The sequence below is a fragment of the Homalodisca vitripennis genome, chromosome 7 (genome assembly GCF_021130785.1).
Source record: "Homalodisca vitripennis isolate AUS2020 chromosome 7, UT_GWSS_2.1, whole genome shotgun sequence".
NCBI lineage: Eukaryota > Metazoa > Arthropoda > Insecta > Hemiptera > Cicadellidae > Homalodisca > Homalodisca vitripennis.
The window spans coordinates 91,583,293-91,608,024 of record NC_060213.1 but is presented as its reverse complement, the minus strand read 5'-3'; the positions used below and the strand labels follow the sequence as shown (position 1 = coordinate 91,608,024).

The 24,732-nt window shown below is 28.6% G+C and overlaps 1 protein-coding gene across 2 annotated transcripts in view; it reads right to left on the bottom strand.

Annotated features, from left to right (window-relative positions):
• The window catches only part of LOC124366048, a 188,460-nt gene extending 164,065 nt beyond the window's left edge, over positions 1–24,395 (bottom strand). For both annotated transcript variants that reach the window (XM_046822256.1, XM_046822257.1), the window contains exon 1: positions 23,859–24,395. In XM_046822256.1, the coding sequence (XP_046678212.1) occupies positions 23,859–23,934 (76 nt within the window). In that variant the 5' untranslated portion in view covers positions 23,935–24,395. The remainder of the gene's footprint in view (positions 1–23,858) is intronic.
• Between the last annotated feature and the right edge of the window lie 337 nt (positions 24,396–24,732).

Below are 24,732 nucleotides of genomic sequence, written 5' to 3'. Positions count from 1 at the left end.
CTATTTAGTTTTATTTATCAGTTACTACAGAGTATCTTTTGCTATTAATTGATCTCAGTGCCTCCTTTAAGCTCTGCTGGCTCTGCAACATTAGTTTTTCAATTACGGTCGACTGCTGTGGCCTGATTTGTCTCTACTTTATGAAGACCCTTTATCGTGTTTTCCTTCAATTTTAATAGTTACTTACTACAAATTGTATTTATGTATATTTTAATGAGATCATTATTTAGTCTAGCATAGTATGATTTTTATTGTTTAGTATCTTCCTAACAGGATATTTAAAATGGGAAATTTTGCATTTTTTTGTAAGGTGGAATGTTTTTATATCTTTACTACAACGGATTATAGTTCAAAGGAAAAATTTCATCCATTTACCTAAGATCTCTTCGAACACTTTACATCTTATTTTAGAATTTTCTGCATTTTACAACACGACTCTCAATATATTATTACTTTGATAAGTGAGGCAATGTTAATGTTTTGGTCTCTAAAAGTAGTACTGAGTTTGTTTTATGACACTAAATCCGGTATTGTGCTGATCAAGTTTGACAGTTTGTTTTGTAATTCCTCCAAACCTTGTACTAGTAATATAGTAATAATAATAAGAAGTACTATTACAGTAGGAATAACCTTGTAGCTAGTGGTAATATAGTAATAATTTTCACGAGTTTAATTCAGGAATAAATATCTACTACGCAAAGAATAAATTTCATCAAAAAGGTGTACAGAAATCTTACGATGGTTAAAAAAGCCCAAAAATATATTTCACAGTTTTATTTTAAATTTTAAATATGTTATCACTATTAAAAAATTACCTAATCCCACACATGAACGAGCGAACACATTTAAGATTCATTAAGGGATTATATGATGCACTATTACACAATAAAGGTAATACTAATCGGAATTAGTATTCCTGTCAATCAACTATAAATGACTCTTGAATGTATAATTATTTTTGTATCATGTCTTTACAAAAATATACCATAAATAACTTTACAATTGTGTTTATCGTTGGAAAATATATAACGTTAAAATATAAAAATTTAGTTAATAATCGTCGTGGCATTTCTGAAGCACGGCATTAGTTTAATACTTATCTTATCTAGTGACAATTCTTTAAAACTAATTGAAGTTTAAATACCCTAATTAAAGAGCAGCTGATATTGAATCCCTAAGTATTCAAAATAACACGTCCAAAATACTAAGAATTCGATGAATACTAGAAGATACTTTCCGTGCTCAGTCTATGACGATAATTTTTTTTTTATATATATTGCTGGAGTTGACGAAATACTAATTGTCATAGTATATGTTGAACAGCCAATTTGGTGCTAACCTATCTTCATGTTAAACGTGTAATTCATGTAATGAAGAACTAATAATGCTAAACAAAGGATGCTTATATTACATTATATTTAGACATAGCCTATACATTATAAAATGAAATTTCTTATGAAATTTCAATAACGAAAAGAATTACTGTAAAAACTACCCAAATGTTGCTAATATTGCTTTAAAAACATTGATGTCAAATGGTAGTTTGATAACTTAGGTAAGAAAAATAATAAATCAATGAATAATGTTGCTCCGATTAATTTTAAATAATAAATACTAAGATATTAGTTCTTAGTACTGGCATATATAACGACTAAAGTTTTCTTGCGCAATTCGATCGTTTTACATAGGACTAAAGTCTAACAGACTGTACATAAAGAAGTAATGGTGTGAAGTCAAGAACAAGAACTTCCATTAAGAACCAGCTTCAGCTTGGATATTATGATTCGCCAGAGTTACGTGATCTCAGATTTATCACATAATTGTTTAATCGAAATCACATTTTTCTCTCAGACAGTCTCACTGCGTTCCTACCCATTATAATTTATTTCCTTTCTTAATTTCTTTAGAAACAATATTTTTTTAATTACCTAGCCGTTACAGTAATTTTCCTTTGGAACATTTTTGAGGTTAAACCGTATGTTGTGTAAATAACATTAAATAATCTGCAGTAAACAATCAAATTGTATCACCGGATAAGTTTTTTTTGCTATTTATTCCCCTAAATCGCTAATTTTCCCAAACATGTTTCTACTTTATCTCTCGTTATAATGTCCAGCCTGTAATTATCTTAGCGTCACCCCTTGCATTCTTTTTGTAACACGCCGCATCAATTTCCTTCATCAATCTCTATATTTAAAGTTAGTCAAACAGCAATGTGTTACGCCAAATTAACAGGCAACAATCAAACAGTCTAAAAGTATATTATGGAAAAGGAGTTTTATCTTAAATTTAGAATTAAAGCAAATAAACTCTTCAAATATAGAGCATAATTTGAACAATATCAGTGAAATACTGATGTTTAAGGAAACGATAGAAAGCACATTTACTATAGCTTTACATTTTTTGTTTTAAATATTGCTTCTATTTTCCATTTAATTTAAATCCCATGTTTAAATTATGTTTTTGATTTATAAAATTAATTTGTTGCTTTCAAATATAATTTTATTCATTAGCGTAAAATGTAAATCTATGTCCTTTTAAAATGAGGATTTACCTGGGATTTACAGTTAATTTTTCAGTCAGGTTTCGCATAATTTTTAAAGAAATTACTCTGGTGTAATATTTATACTTTTTTATTTAATAATAAGTTTGTAATGAATCTCATATCTGTTTCTGTAATAATAAACATGGTTTTTGGCCAATATCCAGTTATATTTTCCGAATTGCTATTTTCAATACCGATATTTCAAAAAAGTATACTCACTTTGTTGAAAAGGCATTTGAGTTATATTTTAAAATAATTTCACAACTTTATTAAAACTAAATGTAGACTATTTTCTCAAATAAGGACTCGATTCGAAAATTATGTTTAAAGTAATAGTAATAACATAATTATATTACTAACGCTGTATTGGATAAATAGGTTTTCGCTTACTATTATACAAAATATAATTAGTGATTATTTGTAAATACCACAATTGTAATGGTATGAATAAAACTGATAAATTAGGGTTCAATTCATTACTAAATATCCGGGCTAATGAAAATTAAATAATTAAAAGGTACAAATTAACTAAGGATATAGGCATGTTAGGATTAATGCTGCCTTAACAACTTGGTTTATCCTTTCTCGCCCTCACTGCATGGCTCGGGTCAGACATCACATCCTCTTTAGGTGCTTTCGTGGGGGCAACTCGGTGTTCGGTGACATAGGCACTGGCTGACGTAGCGATCACTTCCCAATAGTCAGTGGCTTTATATAGGTGACATATGGCTCAAGAATTCACTTTAATCGGGCCACAAGAAACTTTACCACAAATCTAACGAGTTGTAAAAATTTAAAGGGTGCAGGAGGGGTTTCGAAATACACCAATCCTTGTTAACAGGTTACTGCTTCAAAGTTCGAGGAAAAAACATTCATCAGTTTACTTTTGAAGAGTCGGGTCCTCTGCTTGACTGACACGTGTACCAAGGAGACTATACCAATCAGACTGTAATATTACCTCAGATGATTTTAATTAAAATTAGTTTGGTCAACGAGATGTAATCACTTGAGACAACGTCCAGAGTAAAACGCTACACAGGTTATTGACTATTTTTACACAAATAAGGTAATTTTCATGTATCATATTTTAATATAATTTAATTCTACGTATTACACAGACTGCCTAAATTTGTTATTTGAAGATATTACAATTTTTATGAAATAATGTATTGAGGTTTCAACGTTAAGCATTGTAAAGATTATGCTATTGCAAATATAATTTTCTGATGTAATATTTAAGAGGTTAAATCGCTTCCTTCTTTACGTATAAAATATCACGTATTAAAATACCCATAAAAAAGTATTTATAGATTTGTTTGCATTAGTATAAATAATACTGATTTATATTTTGTATATAGGCTATATTTTTACATTAGCACATTTAAATAACTATAGCCGAACAGCCAACTTTTAACTTACAGAGAGAGTCCTATATTTAGACATAATTTTATATGATATGATTAACTATTAAACTATTTTTGGCCTATATTAACAAAATATAGTCTGAAAAGTTATTTTTTTAACTTAACTCCAAAGATATTATTTTGATTTCCTGTGTTACAACTTTTAATATTAAACAAGCACAAAACTTTATGTATAAACAGCTGCTGTATTTTATATATTTTTAGTTGATGGTATAATTGTTAAGAACTTTCTCTCTTTCGTTTGCTAAGAAGTATTCTTATAATAGTATTTTCAGGGACTTGTAATTTATCAGTATTATACATAGTTCCACTCCAGCGAGAATCCTTATTTTTATAGTTGTATAAATATGTATACAATTATATTAATTATCGGTGCTTGATTTTAGGCTAATTTCATTCCAAATATTGTTATAATATTAAGGTATATGTTTAATAATTCATTTAAACTTCAGAATTAAAATAATTTATGAGATTTAGTGGCAGAAAGGACTTCATAGCCCTAGTTTCACCTCTAATAATGTATTTTTTATTTCATTGTTGTTACATACACAAATAAAATGTTTAAAGCTCTTCGAGAAACAGTACTCGCTAACGCGTAGCTAAATTATTTTAAGCACTATAAATTTGTTCACCATGGTACCCTCACCTTAACTAAACTTTTATTCTATAAACATTATTATTCTTAAAAACATTGGTAATCAATATTAATTTTACTTTGCAACCCAACCATTTTTTAGGCCAAATTTCCATCACATTTCTTAGGGCCGAATATATTAAAGTTTATTACAACTCAAACCATAACATCTTGGCCCAAACCATATCTCAACTGAATGTCTGCAAAACACAGATAGTGTGGAAATGCAGATTACTATATATAGGATTATGAAAAATATATATACAACTAGAGATTTAAATCTTCAAATAAAATATCATGTTCTAGATATGCTTGATTATAACTTAAATTCCTCGTAAGCTTACCACATATACTAGCGGACATGCACTAACATTCTACTAATGTAGTACCACACTAAACTTGTGTAGTAAGTCCTGGGCAGTCGACCAAAGACAATATTCTGATACAGTTACAAACTTGTCTCAAGCGCTGAGTAAGGGAACTGTAAGAGGGTTTGCTTTGACCAGTACATGACCCCTTAATGGGACATTGTCCTTCATTACAAATTTAACTAACAGTTTTCTGTTACAAAAGTATATAAACCTGTTTATACAGTATTATCTTATACGATATACATACTAAAATATTATGATCTAAAATACAAAGAATAGATGTCATCATAGTTTCTTATTTTGTAGTACAAAAATAATATCACGTGGACGACATTGAAAAATTTAATATTATGTAAAATTTTTTAATATAGTATTTTATTACATTGTATTTTTATTTATTTATTTTGTACAGTTTTGTATCATAAAATCATATAGACATGGTTACACTTTATCTATATATCTGAAGTTATATTATTTACCTTGTATAGAAAGAAATTATTTACAATCTAGATTAGTCTATGAGCATTTAATTAGCAAATTTAAATTAAACATTATATTTCTGATATACAGAACACATTAACTCTTTCCATTTCCCTCTCATTCATAACTCTTTTAAAAATTCAGTCCATATTTGTGTAATAATTTACCCACCTCTTTCTACGCAAATTCTCCCTGATTTCTAGTGTAATCAATGGTTCGATAAAAAACAGAGACTTTTTAAGTAAAGTTTAAGTAAATTTTTATAATTCAGTCAATTAATGATTTATACTATTGTTATAGACAGCGATAAGTGTTTTTTTCTTAGACATTCGGCTTGTAACATAATATTTGTATTACATAATTTAAATCTTAAAAAGTATTTTTTAAATTAAATATTATTTCACGGATGACATATTGATTCAAAACTAACACTGGACTAGAAATATTACATGAAGATATTTTAATAAATTTTCAAAATTGACTTCGTTGATAGTGTGTCATCTATTTAATTTAGTTAAGCGTTAGTAAATATTTTTTTTTAATTTTCTTATGATAAAAAAGAATACATTTAGAATAAAAATAATTCTCAGAAAACTGAATTCAGCTAATTGAGATTTCAAAATTTGACTTTTTTATAGAGTAAAAAAATTGAAAGGTAATGTAAAAAAATGTAATTTCAGTGCACTATTGCTTTGTAGCACTTTGCATAGATCACCGTAGATAGATCACGTTTATTACTTTATCACTGCTACAACACATAGGTAACTTAAAACATAGGAATATTTTACGTGGCAAGGTGTATTGAAACGACTATCTCTTGCGTGAAAATACTACACAAAAATATTACAAATATATACTATACAAAATGAGTTCTATGATGGAGCATACTAATCGAAATCAACGAAATTGGGCTAACCGGCATAGAAGACTATAACTCAGTAGTCTAAAATGGTAACACTTTTGCTGCAGGAGGCGATTAAAATGTATTTATAATATTTATTTGTGTCCGTTTATCTATCCGCAGAACATGTCAAGAATGAATCAAACTACAAATCAGTTTTTGCATGCAACCTTAGAGAAGCCTGTTACGTGATGCGTGGTGTGTCATACTCCTAACTTGTACTAAATGAGAGTAATAGACGTATTGATTTTTCTGAACAGAGGGCAAAGTTCAAGGGTTCGATTGAGTGGTCGCTGTAGAGATAGAGGGCGTCTAAACACTTAAGTAAATGGCCTTAGAGACAATGGTGTAGTGGACTTGCCTAATACTTCTTCCTCGTTATTTATTACCACAGCTTTACAATGTAACTGCAAATTGTTCGTATACTTAATACTTTTTATGATTGTTTGTAAGATTATATATATATATATATATATATATATATATATATATATATTATATATATATATATATATGATTTATAGCACATATCAATGACACTTTACCTTATTTTATCATATTTAATTGTAAGTTTTTCCAGCATAATCCAAACAAAAATAAATTGACTAATATAATTATATGTAAATTAACATTTAGGGTTTTTGTTACATGATACGTGGCCTAAAACACATACAGTTTGAATAAATAAAACTCGTATATCGTGTATTGGAATTTAAAAACCACGTTTACCTCCTAAAAACATTTAACTTGTTTTAGAAAGAAGGAATCATTAGATAAGAGTTAGAGAATATTATCACCATCTCATTATTTATGTCTATATGTCTATCCGCTTGATTCGTATTCGGTCCGAAAGAAATCTTTAAAACAATCTGATCCATCAAATATAAAGCTTCAATCCTATATATGCAACTCCGAGCCCGAGAATAGTGCATTTTACTCCATGGGAATGTACTGAAGTTTAGCGAATACTGACTTTCAGTTTCTGCAACTATGAAAGTAACGAAAACACAACTGATCAAATAAATTTTTAAAAATAACCGATATAAAAAACGTTATTTTAAATTACATTTTGTTACTAATAGATTTAAAACAATATCATAACAATAGTATTGCGTAGACAGTCAATTTTTTAAATATGTGATAAGATTTTAATCCACCATGGGTTGTTGCACGCTTCCAAGCGCACTGGAATTTTATTATTTGAAGACTGTTGTGTCATTAATATTACAAATCTATCATATAGATTATGAGATTATAAGATATGTGACATATTCAATCTGTAGACTTACAATTCAGCATGTCCGTTCGTTATCTGTCGACAGGATATCTCGAAAACGAAATAAGAGATTTACTCGTATTATAGATTTTGCATGCAATCCAAGCGTAAGCCTGTTACTATACACGCGGTGTGGTGTACCTTCTAATAATAAATGTACGTAGTAAAATACTAAATAATTTCTGATGAAATGAACTTATATAATAAACACTTTAAATTAGTTACTAAACAGTTATTATTAGTTACTATGCCTAAGCAAAATATACTGACCCTCAAGTGTGTTTGAGATCTAGAACTGAAAGAGCTGAGCAATTTAGTAGATTCTGTGCTTGCTTAATAAACACCAGTTTCTGTTAACAAAATAAGGAGCAATTCTTACTGATCCCTTGGTATTAGTCTAATGAAACGTAATATACAATAAGAAGTTTTGTTACTAAATAATGTTAATATTTGTCTTTTATTTATCCGTTTTTTTGAGTAGAGATGGGACAGGACAACACTCATAGGAACATACGCAATAGGGATTTTTATCTTTATGAACACTCAAGTACAGTTTTAATTGAAAGAAAACTACGTTTTGGCTAGGATTGATTGATGAATTATCTGTAAAGATTAGTTAAAATAATATTTTACATACTTATATTATAAAAGTGAAAAACACTAAAAATGTATTAACAATATTATTACAACCGAATAAAATGTTATACAATATATACTAAAAATACGTATACTGCTTTGTAAATAAAATATGCATTTAAAATGAACGATCACATATAAATACTTTATACGTTCAGGGTCTGTTACCCTTTTTATTGCTGTTTAACATATATTCCAAATTACTGTGACCGTTACGTTGTTTGTACGCATGTATAACTTCGCCAAGATTTTGATTATTTCATGTAATTTAAATAATATTTTCATAAATTATCATACATATATTATTAGGTGTTACTTGTAATGCAACAAAACATTACGTGTTTTACCCCTTTCCCCATAAGAAATAGGTTTATTTTAGTAAATCATTTATGCTGATTACTTTCAAACGATAAAACATCTATTATAATGTAAATGTTGGAAAATAAATATTTATTTATTTATTGTTTTAGAAAGAATTTGAAAATTATAATATTATTTGTGAACCAAGCTGCTAGAAAGGAAAGTTTGAATTTAGTTGATTTTAAGGAAAGTTTCTGCCTTACATACGTTAGATAGTATATTGGAATTAATACACAAACAAACTGTAATAATTCACCTAAAAATACAGGTAATAATAAGGTTCAATTAATAAATTCACTGCTACACGAGGCACATACCGACATTAGAGCAGCTGAGATAGTAGCAACCAGATTCAATATACATTATACATCTCTAGCTACACAATATGTTTTCAATCTATTTACTATGACACTATTCATCCACTGATTTTAGACTGGGATTATAGTAGCCTGAATACACCGCAGTTATTTTTGTCCATTTATATCGCATTTACGTACTAATAAGGAATTGTCTCATTCATCAGCTATTTTCAATACATTGTAATTTTCCCCAACCAAAACGCAAGCGTCTATGTCTTGATTAGTAAAAGTGGATACATGTTACATAAACTAATACAATCCTACACCAGTGATTACGTGAATAACTAGAAGTACTGTATACCTGAACTGCTTTAGTACAGCTCGGTTTAGTATATATTACTTGAACCGTGAAAGTAGGTCAACAACGCTATTGTCTGCCGGTGCGAGCCATGTAGTCGGGTACAATCAGACTCTACAGCGGGTCGCAGCCTTATACTGTCTTTATTGTTCACCGTACTTGCTACTCTTGATCTCCAACACCTCAGTATACTCTAAATTTTTCTCATAAGCACTATTAAGCATATTTTCCGTTAATTTAAACTAATATGATGGAATTCTAAATTGTAAATGAGAGTGGTTCGTAAATTTGTATTTAGCATCTTAACTTTTATACAAAAATATAATGTTGACCACCTGTATTAGCCCAATTGTATTGAAATTGTACATGGACATTCCTAACGTATCTGGTATCTGGTAACGTATAACTTATAGTTGTATTTTTATCACTCCAGACTACGTACTACTATATTTTGGGAACTGAACTTTTGCTTATTTAACGTGTATTTACAATCATGTGGTCTTTGTAAACATTGTATTAAGATAAAAAAAGCTTATATTTATTTAATTTACGTAATTTAAAACTCAATTTCATTTATAAGTCGAAAACATAAATAAAGCCTTAAAATAACAGCTCTTTTTAGTTCACCTTTTCTGTAATTACTGTTGAGCACATAGGTTAGCCAGATACTAAAACCAGAAGTTTAAATAATAATACGCATTAAACTGTACGTTTCAGAAAATATTAAGTATGCCGTGCTTGATTAGGAGTATATCGCAAATATCAAAAGAAAAAGTAATAGCTACTAAGTCAAAATATAAAAAAACTGTAATAAAATAGTATTCTTTTAAATAAGTGAGGTTCTTTGAAATTAAATTTTAGATATATATATATATATATATATATATATATATATATATATTATTAATATTATTATTTGTATCTAATTATATTTTATGCCAAAGGACAGAAATAGGTACACAAATAATTGTATCTCAGCCTTTCAGGGCAAACAATAATAATATACGCCTACGCATACTCCTACTTAAATTTATCCGAAACAAACGTAACCGACGAACTATAATAATTATACACAAACATAATAATAATCTTAAATAAATGCTATCGGACTCAACTATTTTTCTCAATAATATTGAAAATAAAAGTACCACTTATAAAGTAGATCTATCTTACCAACACGAATTCCGATAACCACAAAATATCGTTGAGCAGGAAATCGTTAGCACAACCTAAAACTAGCCCTACTAATTCTGTACAATTGGAAATAATAATAATTAGAATAGACTGCTTCAGAAAAAGTTGAATACGTTCTAATTAACTATTACTATATATTATATATATATCTAAAAATTATTATATCTAATATATATATATATGGTGAGCGATAAGGTCCTACAAACTCTACCAACAGTTAATTTTTAAAGTCTCTCACTAACACGTTTATTTCGAGGACCACCATATCCGGAACCCCAATTAACTAGGAGAAGATCTAGGCTACTTTCTTAATAACACTCAATACAAACAAGTTACAATATCAACAATATTGTTCCTGCACTGCTGGATTAGCCGTTTTTGAATTCAAACATTTAGAATTGCATAAGGTTTTTAGTACTTGTATTTTATTAGGTCATTATAATATGTATAAAGTACTTCGTACTATCACTTTTAAATATTATCTAAAACCTTTATAAGTAATAAAAACTATTGGATGGTGTGAAATTCGTTCAGTCATACTGAATCCGTTAGATCTTTGACAGTTATAGAGTATTTCGAATCAAATTTTAATTACTGATATAATATGTTCTAGAATTTGTAAAATAATTCATAAAAATCGTAATAGTTTGCCTTAACAAGATGTAATATATATATAAAACCTTTATAAGTAATAAAAACAATTGGATGGTATGAACAGTTCTAACATTCTGTTCACACACAAATTTTCGCAAGCTATTTGACAGTATAGAGTATTTCGAATAAGAGTATAAAATTTAAAATAAGGCATTCCAGCCTGATTATCAGGATTGGTTCATCCCCGCGATCAGCAAAAACATTGGAGTAAAAAGGAAAAGAAAGTCATTTTGGCATGGAGAAACGTTTATCGAAAGAGCTGACGATACCGTCGAAACGAAAGATTTTTTGTAAGGAATGTATACGATTGTACCATTCTAAAGTAAAACTTAAGAACTCCTCCTCTATAAATATTTAATTATTAAAACAATTTTTTTATACACATTATCAATTATAAAAAATTCTGTCTCATCCATGAAACACGGTATGATAGTATTTCATATAATATTAGTTATTAACTAGAATAAGTAAGTATAAATAAGCAACCTTAAAAAAAAAATTTCCATATTATATTGTATACTGTAATGTAGTAAATTGGAGTAAAAAGGTACACAAAAGTCATAGTTATGGCATCAAATAGTTTATTAAAGTTACATATCTTGCAATACTTAAGTGAATATATCAATTATTTTTTGTTACAAAAGGAAATTCTTGAAATCATATAGATACAAAAGATTTAAAATTAGATAGGAGAACAAAAACGTTAAGAACTCCTCCTCTATTTGTAAATATTTGATTTGCACAGCCACTTCCGGTACAAGTGTGTTGATTTATACATTATTATAAATTATAAAAAATAGGTCTGTCTCATCCATGAACACGGTATGATAGTATTTGTTCATATAATATTAGTTATTAAGACAATAAGTTTCTGTAAATAGTAATATGGAGCAGTACATGAAAAAAACACTCATTTCAGTACCTTACTTTCTTTACGTTCAAAGTAATAGTTAATTAGAACGTATTCAACTTATTCTGAAGCAGTCTATTCTAATTATTATTATTTCCAATTGTACAGAATTAGTAGGGCTAGTTTTAGGTTGTGCTAACGATTTCCTGCTCAACGATATTTTGTGGTTATCGGAATTCGTGTTGGTAAGATAGATCTACTTTATAAGTGGTACTTTTATTTTCAATATTATTGAGAAATTTAGTTGAGTCCGATAGCAATTATTTAAGATTATTAATATGTTTGTGTATAATTATTATAGTTCGTCGGTTACGTTTGTTTCGGATAAATTTAAGTAGGAGTATGCGTAGGCGTATATTATTATTGTTTGCCCTGAAAGGCTGAGATACAATTATTTGTGTACCTATTTCTGTCCTTTGGCATAAAATATAATTAGATACAAATAATAATATTAAAGTATGATATTAGGTCAATTCCAAACTGTTTCGTTAATAACACGTATAGAATAAAGGACATGATATGATAAAATTTTAATTAGAACCCTCTAGGCAACAGTATGCATTTGGAGATAGATTAAAATAATTTGTGTACTAAACTTTTCATCCTAATATAAATTCACTGATAAATAAGAAACTACCTGGATATGTAGACGAGACCATATTAGAATGGGTGAAATGAAAGTACAGGGATTATTACAGCATTCCAGCCCCCCTAACGATTTAAGGCCAGCCATAACGATTTGTAGATAAAAACTCTAGGATTTTGTCCAAATAAAAATGTGGAATTTTTAATATTCAACTTTTCCTGTACATATTAACTTACAATTAAATTAGTTTTATTCAATATATTTTGGTAAGTAAATTGAAGTCTCGTTTTTGAATACATAGATTAAGGATTCTTCTCCAAATCACTAATTCCTTTCGATGTTTGAATTAGCTATATTTACAGACATTATATATATCTGGAGGCTCACTGTAATATAGATAATGGTTCTAGATTAGGTTTAATTCGTAGGCCATATAGACTCATCGATTAGTACTAATTAATTGCAAATGTCTAATTAATTGGGTATACCACATACGCCAGGTTAATGCCATCATATCTGTTGGTCAAATCATGTAAGATATAAATTAATGTAAACGGTAGTTCTTTAACGAAATTCAAAAATTCAGTCGATAAATATAATTACTAAAAATATCATATCTAAATATGTTCTAAAAAAATTTCTGCCAAAGCAACAATAAAGTAAAAAAAGATTATAAGGTAATATTAGATGCCTGTCGTAAATCGTGTAATAAACAAAATTATAAAACATATTATTTATAAATATAATACACATTGCTTTTAAAATTGCTACGATAATTAATAGGTTTACTAAAACTTTTAATTATTTACACTCTTTATAAACATGTGCTATTATTAAAAAAAGGTTCAGCCTCTCAATATTTTAGTAAAAAGCTATCTCTCGGAAATTTATGACACTAGGGATAGAATTAAGTGGCATGTAACAACACAAAACACGACACACAAGAGCCGTTTGTGGCTTTGAAATGTTTACCGTTAAACGCAACACATTGTTATGTTCATAGACATGTGAAAATTATTGTATGTCACATTTTATAATGCATAATAATTTACAAGCTAAAATTATATCTAAATGTGTGAAAAGAAATTATATAACTATATAGCATAACCTTTTAAATAGAAATTTATTTTATTATTGCTAAAATTTATAAGTACAATTCTATAAAAAAATATTATTGTTGTGTAATTATTATAAGTATTTTATCTAACAATGTTATGGAAACCATTCATTAATTTCAATGGAAATCAAAACCCCAATATATTTTGCCAATAACACTATTATACGTTAGTATAATTGTTTCCAATGCTTTACGTTGCATATCTAGTATAGTTGTAAGTATTTTGGTTTAAATATCTTTTTATTCTCATGAGTCAACATCATAAAACTAGTTGAGCACCTCACCTTTAGTGAAATGAAAATAAAATTTTCTTTAATAGATCTGAAGTTAGGACTATAAAGTTCTCTCTACCAATTAACCTAATTTTTGTATTTAGGGGTTACACTAATTATATAAATATACAATAATCCGCCAGTAATAGTCAAACATACATTTCTAATTCCAAGTATTAATGGCCTGTTATAAAAGTTGGATTAAAGTATATTTCCATTTTAGGTTATAAATTATTGCATTTTGAGTTATCCAAACACTGAATCTTCTGGCTCCTTACATCTTGGAAATACGAGTGTAAAGTAAAGAATAAGTTACACAATGTTATCTGTAGAACACCTTGACTTATGAACACTTCTGACCTGTCGGATCAGTCAGGATCTAGATCACTTATGTTCTTACTCTCCCGGTTACCAAAAAATCCGGATCTCTCTCTAGGGGAAACTGTCTATAAATACCTGTATCCGGATTCATGAAACCTGTAAAAACATATTTTCTAGTACATTATATAAAACTCCACCTCGCAGGCTAATGTAACTTTAAAGTAGAAGGAAAATACATTAAACTTATTGTAGGAACGTTTAAAAAATTACATATACACGGATATTAATATCGATTATCAGTATAGTACCAGGATAAAAGTATCAGGATAAAACATTTTAGGTACTTATATTACTTAAAAATATATAAAAAAAACTAATTTCGTCACTTTTATAAACCATGTATAATATGTTTTGCAGTGCATTATTTATTTATGATGCCCAAAAATAAATTTTAAAGTGTAAATTATGTATGAAATAAGATGTGGCTATATTTACTGTAGACACTTGTGTACCAGATTAAAGTAACCTTTTCATGATACAAAAACTAATTTCCTACAAAACGGCTTTATATATACATAATAAAACTTCGAATTATTCATAAGCATGATTTTTTTAAATTTTTTATTGTATCATATTTTTTAGAGAATAATGTTTCAGTAATTCGTATATTTTATTTCATTTAAAAATAAAAACAAAATTTTGTGTTTTTACACATGACTGCAATCTTTTTCTAAATATAAAACTATTTCACTCATATTGTTGGCAAAACAATTCATTTGAAATTCAAAACCCACGTTCCAGGTTTATCAGATATTACAGCATAAAAACCTTTAATGTATCACTGTGTATTAAATGAAGTGTCCTGTTATTGAAAATCATCCAATAAAGTATCAGGTATTTACTGTACAAATATTTGTCTATACACAGAAAACTTCAAAATGTATATTTTAAAGTTGAATATCATTCTAAACCCTATAATAATGTGATTGAACAATTGTAATATGCTGCACTATACATAATGCGAATGTTTTATTAGTTGAAAAAAACTTAAATCTAGACAAAAATTTGTTAAAAATAATTTGAAGCGTTAGTTTAATGTTGTTCTATTGCTTAAAACTAATGCTAATTCATACCTTCTACTCTACAAACTTTTAATGTTCAGATATATTTGTTTCATTCCTGATAATTTAAAACGTGGGTAGAAATTCAATTAGTTCATGACATTATTGTTTAATTCAGCTAAAAAGAGGGTGTCGTCGATGGTAACTTTAATTCCCTCTAATTATATTCCTAGAGTATCAAAGTAATTAAAGTTTTTAGGGAAGCGCTTTGTAGCTTCCCGGGTTGGATGACAGTGTTACGCGTTTTAATTATTGTTTACTGTCTTATAAACACTAATTAAAAACACATGACACAAAGGTCTTAAATTACGACAAAAATTTAAATGAATGTGGATATATAAATTAGTTCATGTATGTTTTATTTTTTCTATTTTCTTATTCATCAATCATTCTATAAAACTCAGAGTTATATACGAAGGTTTGCATTACAATGTACCAAACGTTTGAATTAAAGTAGTAAATAAATACAGTGATTTGATATTAAATAAATCTAAATAGTAACAAAACACTTTATTATAGATGGAGTAAATTATATTATTGTAGGTGAATTGTACCTTAACGTATGATCCAGTGTAGGCAAACATTAATACTATATCCTAAGAATACGTAGGTATGTTTTGATATAACAAGGCAATAAAAGATATGCAGCAATATTTAACATTTCTTCTGTTGGAACATAAATATACGATAATCCATTGAAGTTTTAAATTAGAGTTCCTGTATTCTACAATTGTTTATTAGTTACCAATTTATAAGCCATTCATTGGACGTTAAGCAGGTCGGTAAAATAAAAATTTCTAACCCTTTTGATATACGTCTGCAATGAAAAAGAAACTCTGACCTAGTATATAAATTAACTTGAACAGTATTAAATATTAACCATATATTATAACTATCTACGTTTTATATATATATATATATATATATATATATATATATTATCACTTGTTATACTTGCATTACTGATAAGATTTTACCTTGTATGGATACATAAACATGTAAAGTTTACAGATCTGGTTTGTGAATTTGAATAGTTATAGTATTTAATAAAAATAAATAAATAACAACATTACCGAAAGGAGTATTTCAAACTTTTGAGTACTTTTGACATCTAGTTTATTTAAACAATTGTAACTAAATAAGAAAACTTAAAAAATTCCAAAATTTTATTTTGTATTTATTATTAAGTAGAATCGAACAGTAATATTAATTGTGTGCTAATGTATGATAATGTACGGAAAGCATGTTGCCACCTCAGCACAATCTAGAGGCGTAGAGGAAAAAGTGAAGAGTTGTAAGAACTGACGTGGGAGTTAATAGAGGCTTCAGCCTGTGGCAAGAGTAGAGTGTTTAATGCTTGGGGGACAATCTGAACACAAACTACTTTAACAACAAGACATAAATATGCAAGTTCATTTCAGATAATAAAACAGGGATTCCCAACGTCTTAAAACACTTTTTGTATTGTCTTGTTTTAGCTCTAAAAAATTATTGTAATATCGGTACGTAATATAGCCCCACTAATAGCTCTGTACTAACAATGCACGAGAAAATATTGATTCAAAAGTCATATTATGTTCAATATAAGACATTTTGATAGATATATTTTCATATATTATTACTAAATTGGTTGCAGTTGAAAAAGGTTCCTAGAATATATATTAGATACATCTATAGCGAATCTACAATTATTTGCAACATCTAAAGTTCCTGTCTGAATAATAGTTAAATTAACTAGGGAATTATTACAAATTACTGAAGCATACTCAAAGCAAGTAACATGGTTGTGACCATAACACATAATTCCTTGCTTAACACTGAGGGTTACAATGTTAAGTAATACAATGAAGTTTTCTACTTTGTTTGTACATATGCAATTGAAAATGAATAATTGTAAGCGATATTCGAGGTTATCGTATCCTACGAGCTACAAACAGAAATGCCATCTTAGTATAAATCTTATACTTTACATGGCACCAGTGTGGAAAATAAATATTTAGTGCATAAGCAAAGTTAATAAGCATTTCTGTCTGTGCGTGTATCTTAAAAAGGAGAGAAAAATCATTAACACAAATCAAAAAAACTACATTCTGTCTTTGTGTTTTCAGTTTGAGTAAAAAGTGCTGTGAGCCCCTGACCATTGCAGATAAATGTATAAAGCTAGACGCAAAGTGTACTTTTTTTAAGATCATAGAATGTTACCAAGGGGGCATCAAATGTATTTCCTACTGATGGAGGTGCCAATATTGTTCGGTATTAAAATTTTGATACCGTACTCTACCTAAGGAATAGGAATAAAGCTCATGAAATGAGATTATATCTGATTTACAATGTTTTAATATTTTTCATAAATATTAAAGTCAGGAAAGTAGGGAAGCTGGAATTTGTGTTTTAGTGAGTAAACAATATTCGTTGTCATCTGATATTTTAGGTTATACCACATATCTGATGAATTGGTCATAAAATATTATGTGCAAGAATTTAGCTCAACTGAGGAATTTTTATCTAATACCCCTCATATGAATAATCGTGTATAACCATTATTTATTGGTTATTTTACTCTTCAAAACGATAGCCTTTTGAATCATCTTTAGCTAAATCAGTTAATTGTGACAATAACTTATATATGCTATGGATTTATATTACGATATACTGTTTATAAATGTTAAGTTGTATCTGTAAACAAAATATCACGGAAGTTTGTATATATATTCTTCTTATATTGTTAACCACGTTGCATGTTAATCAAGGTGAAAGGATTTCAACACATCGTTATCCTATATAAACGCAATAACCAATACAAAATGAAACCCTCTTTGTACTTTTTTAATAAAATAAAAAGCATACAGAAGTTGAAAGGTGATGATCAAATACTTCACTTAAACTGCTGATTCATCGATGAGTTAGCAGATCAGCTTCAGTCTGTGAATACAAGTGAAATTGAAAAGCGGTGAGTGATAACGCTTCAATAAATCTTATTCCGAGGCTTACGAGTTAAATTAAACTCTCGACGCTTTATGCTACACGACGTATTTGTATTAATGGAATAACATTACTCATAACACATTCATCTATGCTTTCAGGCCTTGAGTATCTTACAGATTAGTGACTATTATACACTTCTCCTGGTTTTTATAATTTAAAGTTGATATATTATAAAAACAGTCATTAGTGTGCGGGTGGTGCATATCACATATTTCTATCTTAGAGATTAGTTATATTATGAAATAATTGGTATGTAAAATAATGTGTTAATATTCAAATTTCAACTAGTCAATTAGAGCACAACATTTATGAACCCTAGATATTTTGGTTCACATTATAGAGAAGTTAATTAATTTCGTTCTAGTAGTAGAGACAGAGAGAATACAAAGCGTAAAGCAAATATTTTGTTCACTGAAATTAAGTCGGATAACGGCCGTAGAATATATACATTTTTTATCTTGTCCACGGCTTTTGCAGTTGTTTTGTTGATGAAATACAGTGTTTGTTCCTTGCTGTTCCTATGATGCACATTCTTTATCTAATAATCTATTTTTTGGTTGTTTCCTATTTATTTTATCAAGGTTCTTTTGATAAAAAATCATAATTCCTAGAGATAGGTAATTCCTAATTATTATCTTGATGCATAAATTCTATCCTATATTTCTGGTTGTTAGCTTGACGTAAAAATCATTAACTTGACAAGATTGTTTATGGTTGTTTTCTCAATGAACTTTTTCAACCTCTTCGTTACATTAAGAGCGTATATAGTTTTAAGAATACTTAATTATACTTATACTGCCACTCACATACGTTACATTCACTGACGTAACATACTCGGATGTCTGTAGACAAACCGTAGTTGGTTATCAATTATATATTACTGGCAATATCAACTCGATGTTGGTAATTAAGATTCTTGTAGCTACAGCTTGTATAATTGACTTTCTAAAGTTTTATAAGGTACATTTTAGTTATTAGGGGGATGATAAGGAAACTACGCTTGGATTAAACTTACTCAGAAAGACGGAAATTAACTCTGCAGGAGACACATTGAATCACTTCTTAGTTACAAGAGCTGTTTTTACCTTAAGGAGTCTAACTGTTATATTCTCAATTACAAAATTGAACGTTGCGCCTTTGGCATATCCTGACAGAATATGTAGTTGTAAGTTGTTAATGAACTCAATGTGGTCAATAAAAATTCATGATGCTTTCGGAAAATCGGATGTGCCATATTTGTTGCCGAATGGATTGTTGCATATGAATAACTATTTATTTGGCTTTACATTCTTGCAATGTTAACCCAATACTTTATAGGGATAACAATGATACTTAAACTTGGAGTAAATCTCTTGAATTAAGGTTTTGGTGTATTGCAAAAGAAACTAAATAAAGATCGAAGCGTAATTGAGACTATTTTTTCCTTATCAGTAAAGCTTCAAGGTTGACAAAAATTTTTGTATAAGATGACTTATAGCGTTGGACTCATAATTGTAGTAAACATATTTACAAGTAAATATGATTCTCATCTCTTTTTGCTGAGAAAAATAAAAGCCAAAAGGTTTCTAAGAGGAAGCTACGTGAATTTTTGAATATTCAAGATGGGGGAATTGCATATATGAATAATCACTTTGTACATGGGACAGGATTATAGGAATTATACCAGCATTCTTCCCATAGATTCTATTTCTTCTGAGAATGTATCCAAAATTTGAAGTTTACAGCTTGTTTAGTTCCTGATATATCCTGCAGGTATAAAGGCTGACAAACAATCATAAAGAAAATAAATGTGTACACCCATCAAAACGGATAAAAGAGAAATTGTACCAACAAACAGAGTGATAGGTTTCATTAATGCTTGGGCAAATCATATGAAGGGTTTTTATAACAGTTCTGGTTCTTGTATGTGTGTGTGTCTAATAACATACATGGAGCTAAAACAAAAAAATTCTCTCCCAGGAGTGCTAAACCATATGAAGTAATTTACAAGAAATATATAATTTTAAGGTATATTGTAATAATCATAAAATTAATACAAGAGTCTCCACTGTATATTACAATCGATGTCGCTACATTCTTCAGTATATCTATGAGGGACCAGCAGTTATAGCCCATGAAGCGGATGTTCAAAACCTAAAACGAATAAAAGTTTTTTCCGGAACAAAACTACAACTTCGCGTAGTTCTTAATACATTCTGTTAGTTTTAATATTTATAGATTACAAGATAATTTATAGAAAGTAAAATGTTCCTATAGTAAAATTTCGAAACCTCAATATTATCAAATTTTAGAGCGTTCAGATACTATTGTTACCACTACAGTAACGACGACTTCTGCCTTCAACAAATGGTTTGCAACATTTTAGTCCAGGATCAGTTTTCACCGTATAATTATGAAATATGGTTTTGAATCCAATAGACAGAGAAATTCATTATCTCTACAGTTTGGGTCTACTTTAAATTAAGAGAGAATGGAAAAGGTTATATATTTTTCGTACATTACTTTTCTCTGAGCCTGGAAAATTAAAAACAAGCCTCTTAGTTATGAATCCAGTACTTCTTAATAAATGAGTAGAGTTAGTAATGATTTAATCTGAGAAAATTTTTTCGTATGTTTAAATCTACTGATAACGTTCTATTTCGCAAACACTAAAATTAGAGTTGCTAACGATACATTTCATTTTCAGGAATAGTTCATCTATCTACTCCAAGGAAGACTTGCTGTTGGGCTTATATAGATCAAACTGGCTCTAGGCTCCTATTGTATTATATCGTGTCTATGGTGACAGTGGCGGCTCTGTCGTCAGATGTTGGAAGCTAAGCAGAATTGGAAACCAGTTAAAGCTAACTAAGATAAAGAATATTTTATTCAGTTGTTAAATACATCATATATTAGGTATCAATATCATTGGTTTCTCACTACAACGTAGTTATATATAAAACTTACTATTCTAATTTGGCCTTAACAGTTCTCCATCTACCAGTTTTCTCTTCGCACAATTATTGGGGGTAATTTATCATGACTAAAACTAAATAAATAATTTACGAGTAACAATCATTAACCTGTATTTAATGTCAGGTTGAACTGGTCTAGCTAATGTTCATATCGATATACCTTGGAAAGATATTTATTTTCAATATAACAATATCAAAACTATTATAGAGGTTTTAAACTATGTGCATTGTAGTTAACAAATATTTTACAAATATGCTAGATGTTTACTTTCCAAAACTTGAAAAAAAGAATAAATAGTATTTTTTTTAATATTTATGTATTTAAATATAACACAACATTTTAATTGTTTCGGTGTGATTATTTCACATTTATCAGACACCCTTATCATTTAGTGTATCGCTTATTTAAATACAAACAAAAAAAAACAAGTAAAACTAAAAACCATGTAATGAAATCGTATCTTTCTTAACTTCTGTTAGTAATTGCAATAGCTACCCAAGATCAAATTAATAGTTTTTGAACGTATTAAAAGTAAAAAAAAAAAACACTATTCACTAAAATTTATAAACTAATATGAAAGTTTTTATATAGAAAGAACGTGTGTTTTATATATTATACATTTTGATAAAAAACCTAAGATTTCAAATAATTTACACGCTCATAAGACATTCCATTTTAGCGTAACGATCGTTAAAATTTTATTGTTATAGGTTGGAGTTTACTGTAATTTCATTTTCCTAGGGCTTTATGGAAATAACCATATAATTCAATATGAATTAAGATATTTCATATTATATGCTTATGAGGTATAAATGAATAGACTTGTTATGCTACTTTTTTTAGTGTAATGATTTTGTAATATCATTAATAAAATATTGCTTGACAAATTAATTAAAAATAAATTATAGTAGTAATGTTATATTTTAATGTTATTGAAATTCCTTATGTTTATAAGACAAATATCTTCGTTATTAAACAAAAATGTATTCAAAAAAATTGCATATTTTTGTTGGATTTTTAGAACTGAAACATTGGTTTTATATGTCAACAGTAGAAAATAATTAGAACTAAAAATCAATAATGTTTAATAGGAAAGTTAAGTGTATTGTATTAATATTAAAACAATACTAGTGCAGCTCCTTTTATTATACTCGTGTAATACACCTAAGCCTGACGTGTTTATGAATATATATTAACACTTTGTTAATAATATTAAAATAGCATTGATTGATTTAATTACTGGAATTCGTATAGTAGTTATACTTTTGAGATTTTGAATGATTTAAAGGCTAGAGGAGTATCATCATGGTAATTTTGAAAGATTAGTAGTTCTAAAAAAGCTCATATATACACTCAGGAATAATCTTTAGATTAAATGTATAAATAAGGCAATTTGAATCGGTTTTAGTTTTACATGTAAGATAATATTATTGAACGAATGGAAGGAATATCTTTTTACAATAGATGAAAATATAAAACTTGTTCCATAACGAACGATTTAATATTTATAAAATACAACCATCAAATACTTTTTAAATTCATAAGTTAGCAATAGTAAAAGGTAGCTGACATTTTTACTACTTTATATTGTTTAATGGCATATTAGGCTTTCTACTATAAAGTAAAAAACATATAACAGACGATAAGTTTAATTAATGTAATTTTAATTTAAAAAAGTAAAAGTAAAAAAGTAAAGAATGTCTTATTTTACCAGGCGAAGTTAGGGCTAAGAATCCCTCTCTAACACTTAACCTGGCATTGCACTTAATTTACCAGCATTGCACAATTTTAAAGTCTCACTTGATTAAAAAACACTAGTTATGTACAAATATTCGAAAGATTTTTACAATGTTCAAACAGCTGAAATAGACATTCAAATTGTGTATTTTATGAATCCAAATATCTCTCAGTGTGTAAACCTACTAATAACACACATAGATATAATAAACCTTTCATAGTTTTTTTATGATTAATGTACAGTTAAGAACAGTTGTAATACACATAGTTGAAAAACGATATTGTTTGACTAATTTATGTTCTTAAATATTTTATTATGTGGATTCCATGAAATATTCGTTTAAAGAAAAATTACATTTGCTTTAATAGTTTTCATGTAGGTAAAATTATTTCTCTAACCTGCCCAATGTAAATTTATATTAACTGCAAAAATTGTACGTATTAAAAAGATAAGAGTATACTTCTATGAATTTTAAGATACAATTAAGTATTGTGTATGTACAAGAAATACGAGTTATAAATAATGCAATCGACTAAAAACACTAGAGGTCACTTTGCTAAATAAAAAACCATTAACGTAGGCAGGTGGATAAAGTATTTAGATACACTACAATTCTCATAAAGAATGTGTGAAGGATAATTAAATGTGTCTTACATAGTAATGGAATTTCATTGAAATCCAAGTTATTATTATAAGGAAGTAATATATAACAAAATAATACCTGTTATTAGGTTGAATTCCAACATCAAAAGTAGAAACCGAGCCGTCAAACACTGAAGAAACCGAATATGCACCATGCTAACTTTTAGTTGTGTACACTTCACTTGAACCACTCACCCGTTAAACAGATCAACTATTATACATAATTTATAAATACATCCCAAATACATAAACTCCATATTGGCCCAAGTTCCGAAAAATATTTCTACAAACACACTTAAACTTATAGAGTACGTTTCTAACGACACTATCACTACTTTATTGGATTATCCTGAAAATAATTTTGATTTCTCCATTGGAGCAAACTTTTATGTAATTATTTATTACGAGTAATGTTTAGTTATTTTGTAATAATTTAGAAATATGTACAATATTTAGAAACGAGCCAACCACAAAGATGATCGATCACCAAAATAAACTGCCGAGTTGTATTTCCTTTCAAGAACACATATCGATGCACACACAGGCCCCGCTAAAGTAACCACACAGAACAAACACTCAATAAGTACACTGAACAGGGGTAGTAAAGTGCCCCTCGGTGGCGAATCAAAGACTGGGCGATCTGGCGCGGGGGTGCGGTGTTTCGCCGAGTCGCCGCTCGCCGCGCCACCAGTCTGGCCCGACAGCCTTGTGTAATGTATATTGACAATCGCTTACCTGCTCTTATTTCAGTTATTAGGCGCGCTGAGCCGTTCATGCTCGTACATGTTTCCGTATCGGGACTCTCACGCCATTTGATATCGGCGACATAAATTATTGTTCCGTGTTTCACCGAGAGTTAATACACTACACAGGTTATAACGCGAATGGCTTTGAAAGCTTTACTAATTGGTGCTATTAATGAAAAGGGTTTTTGTGTAATGGTTTATTCGAGC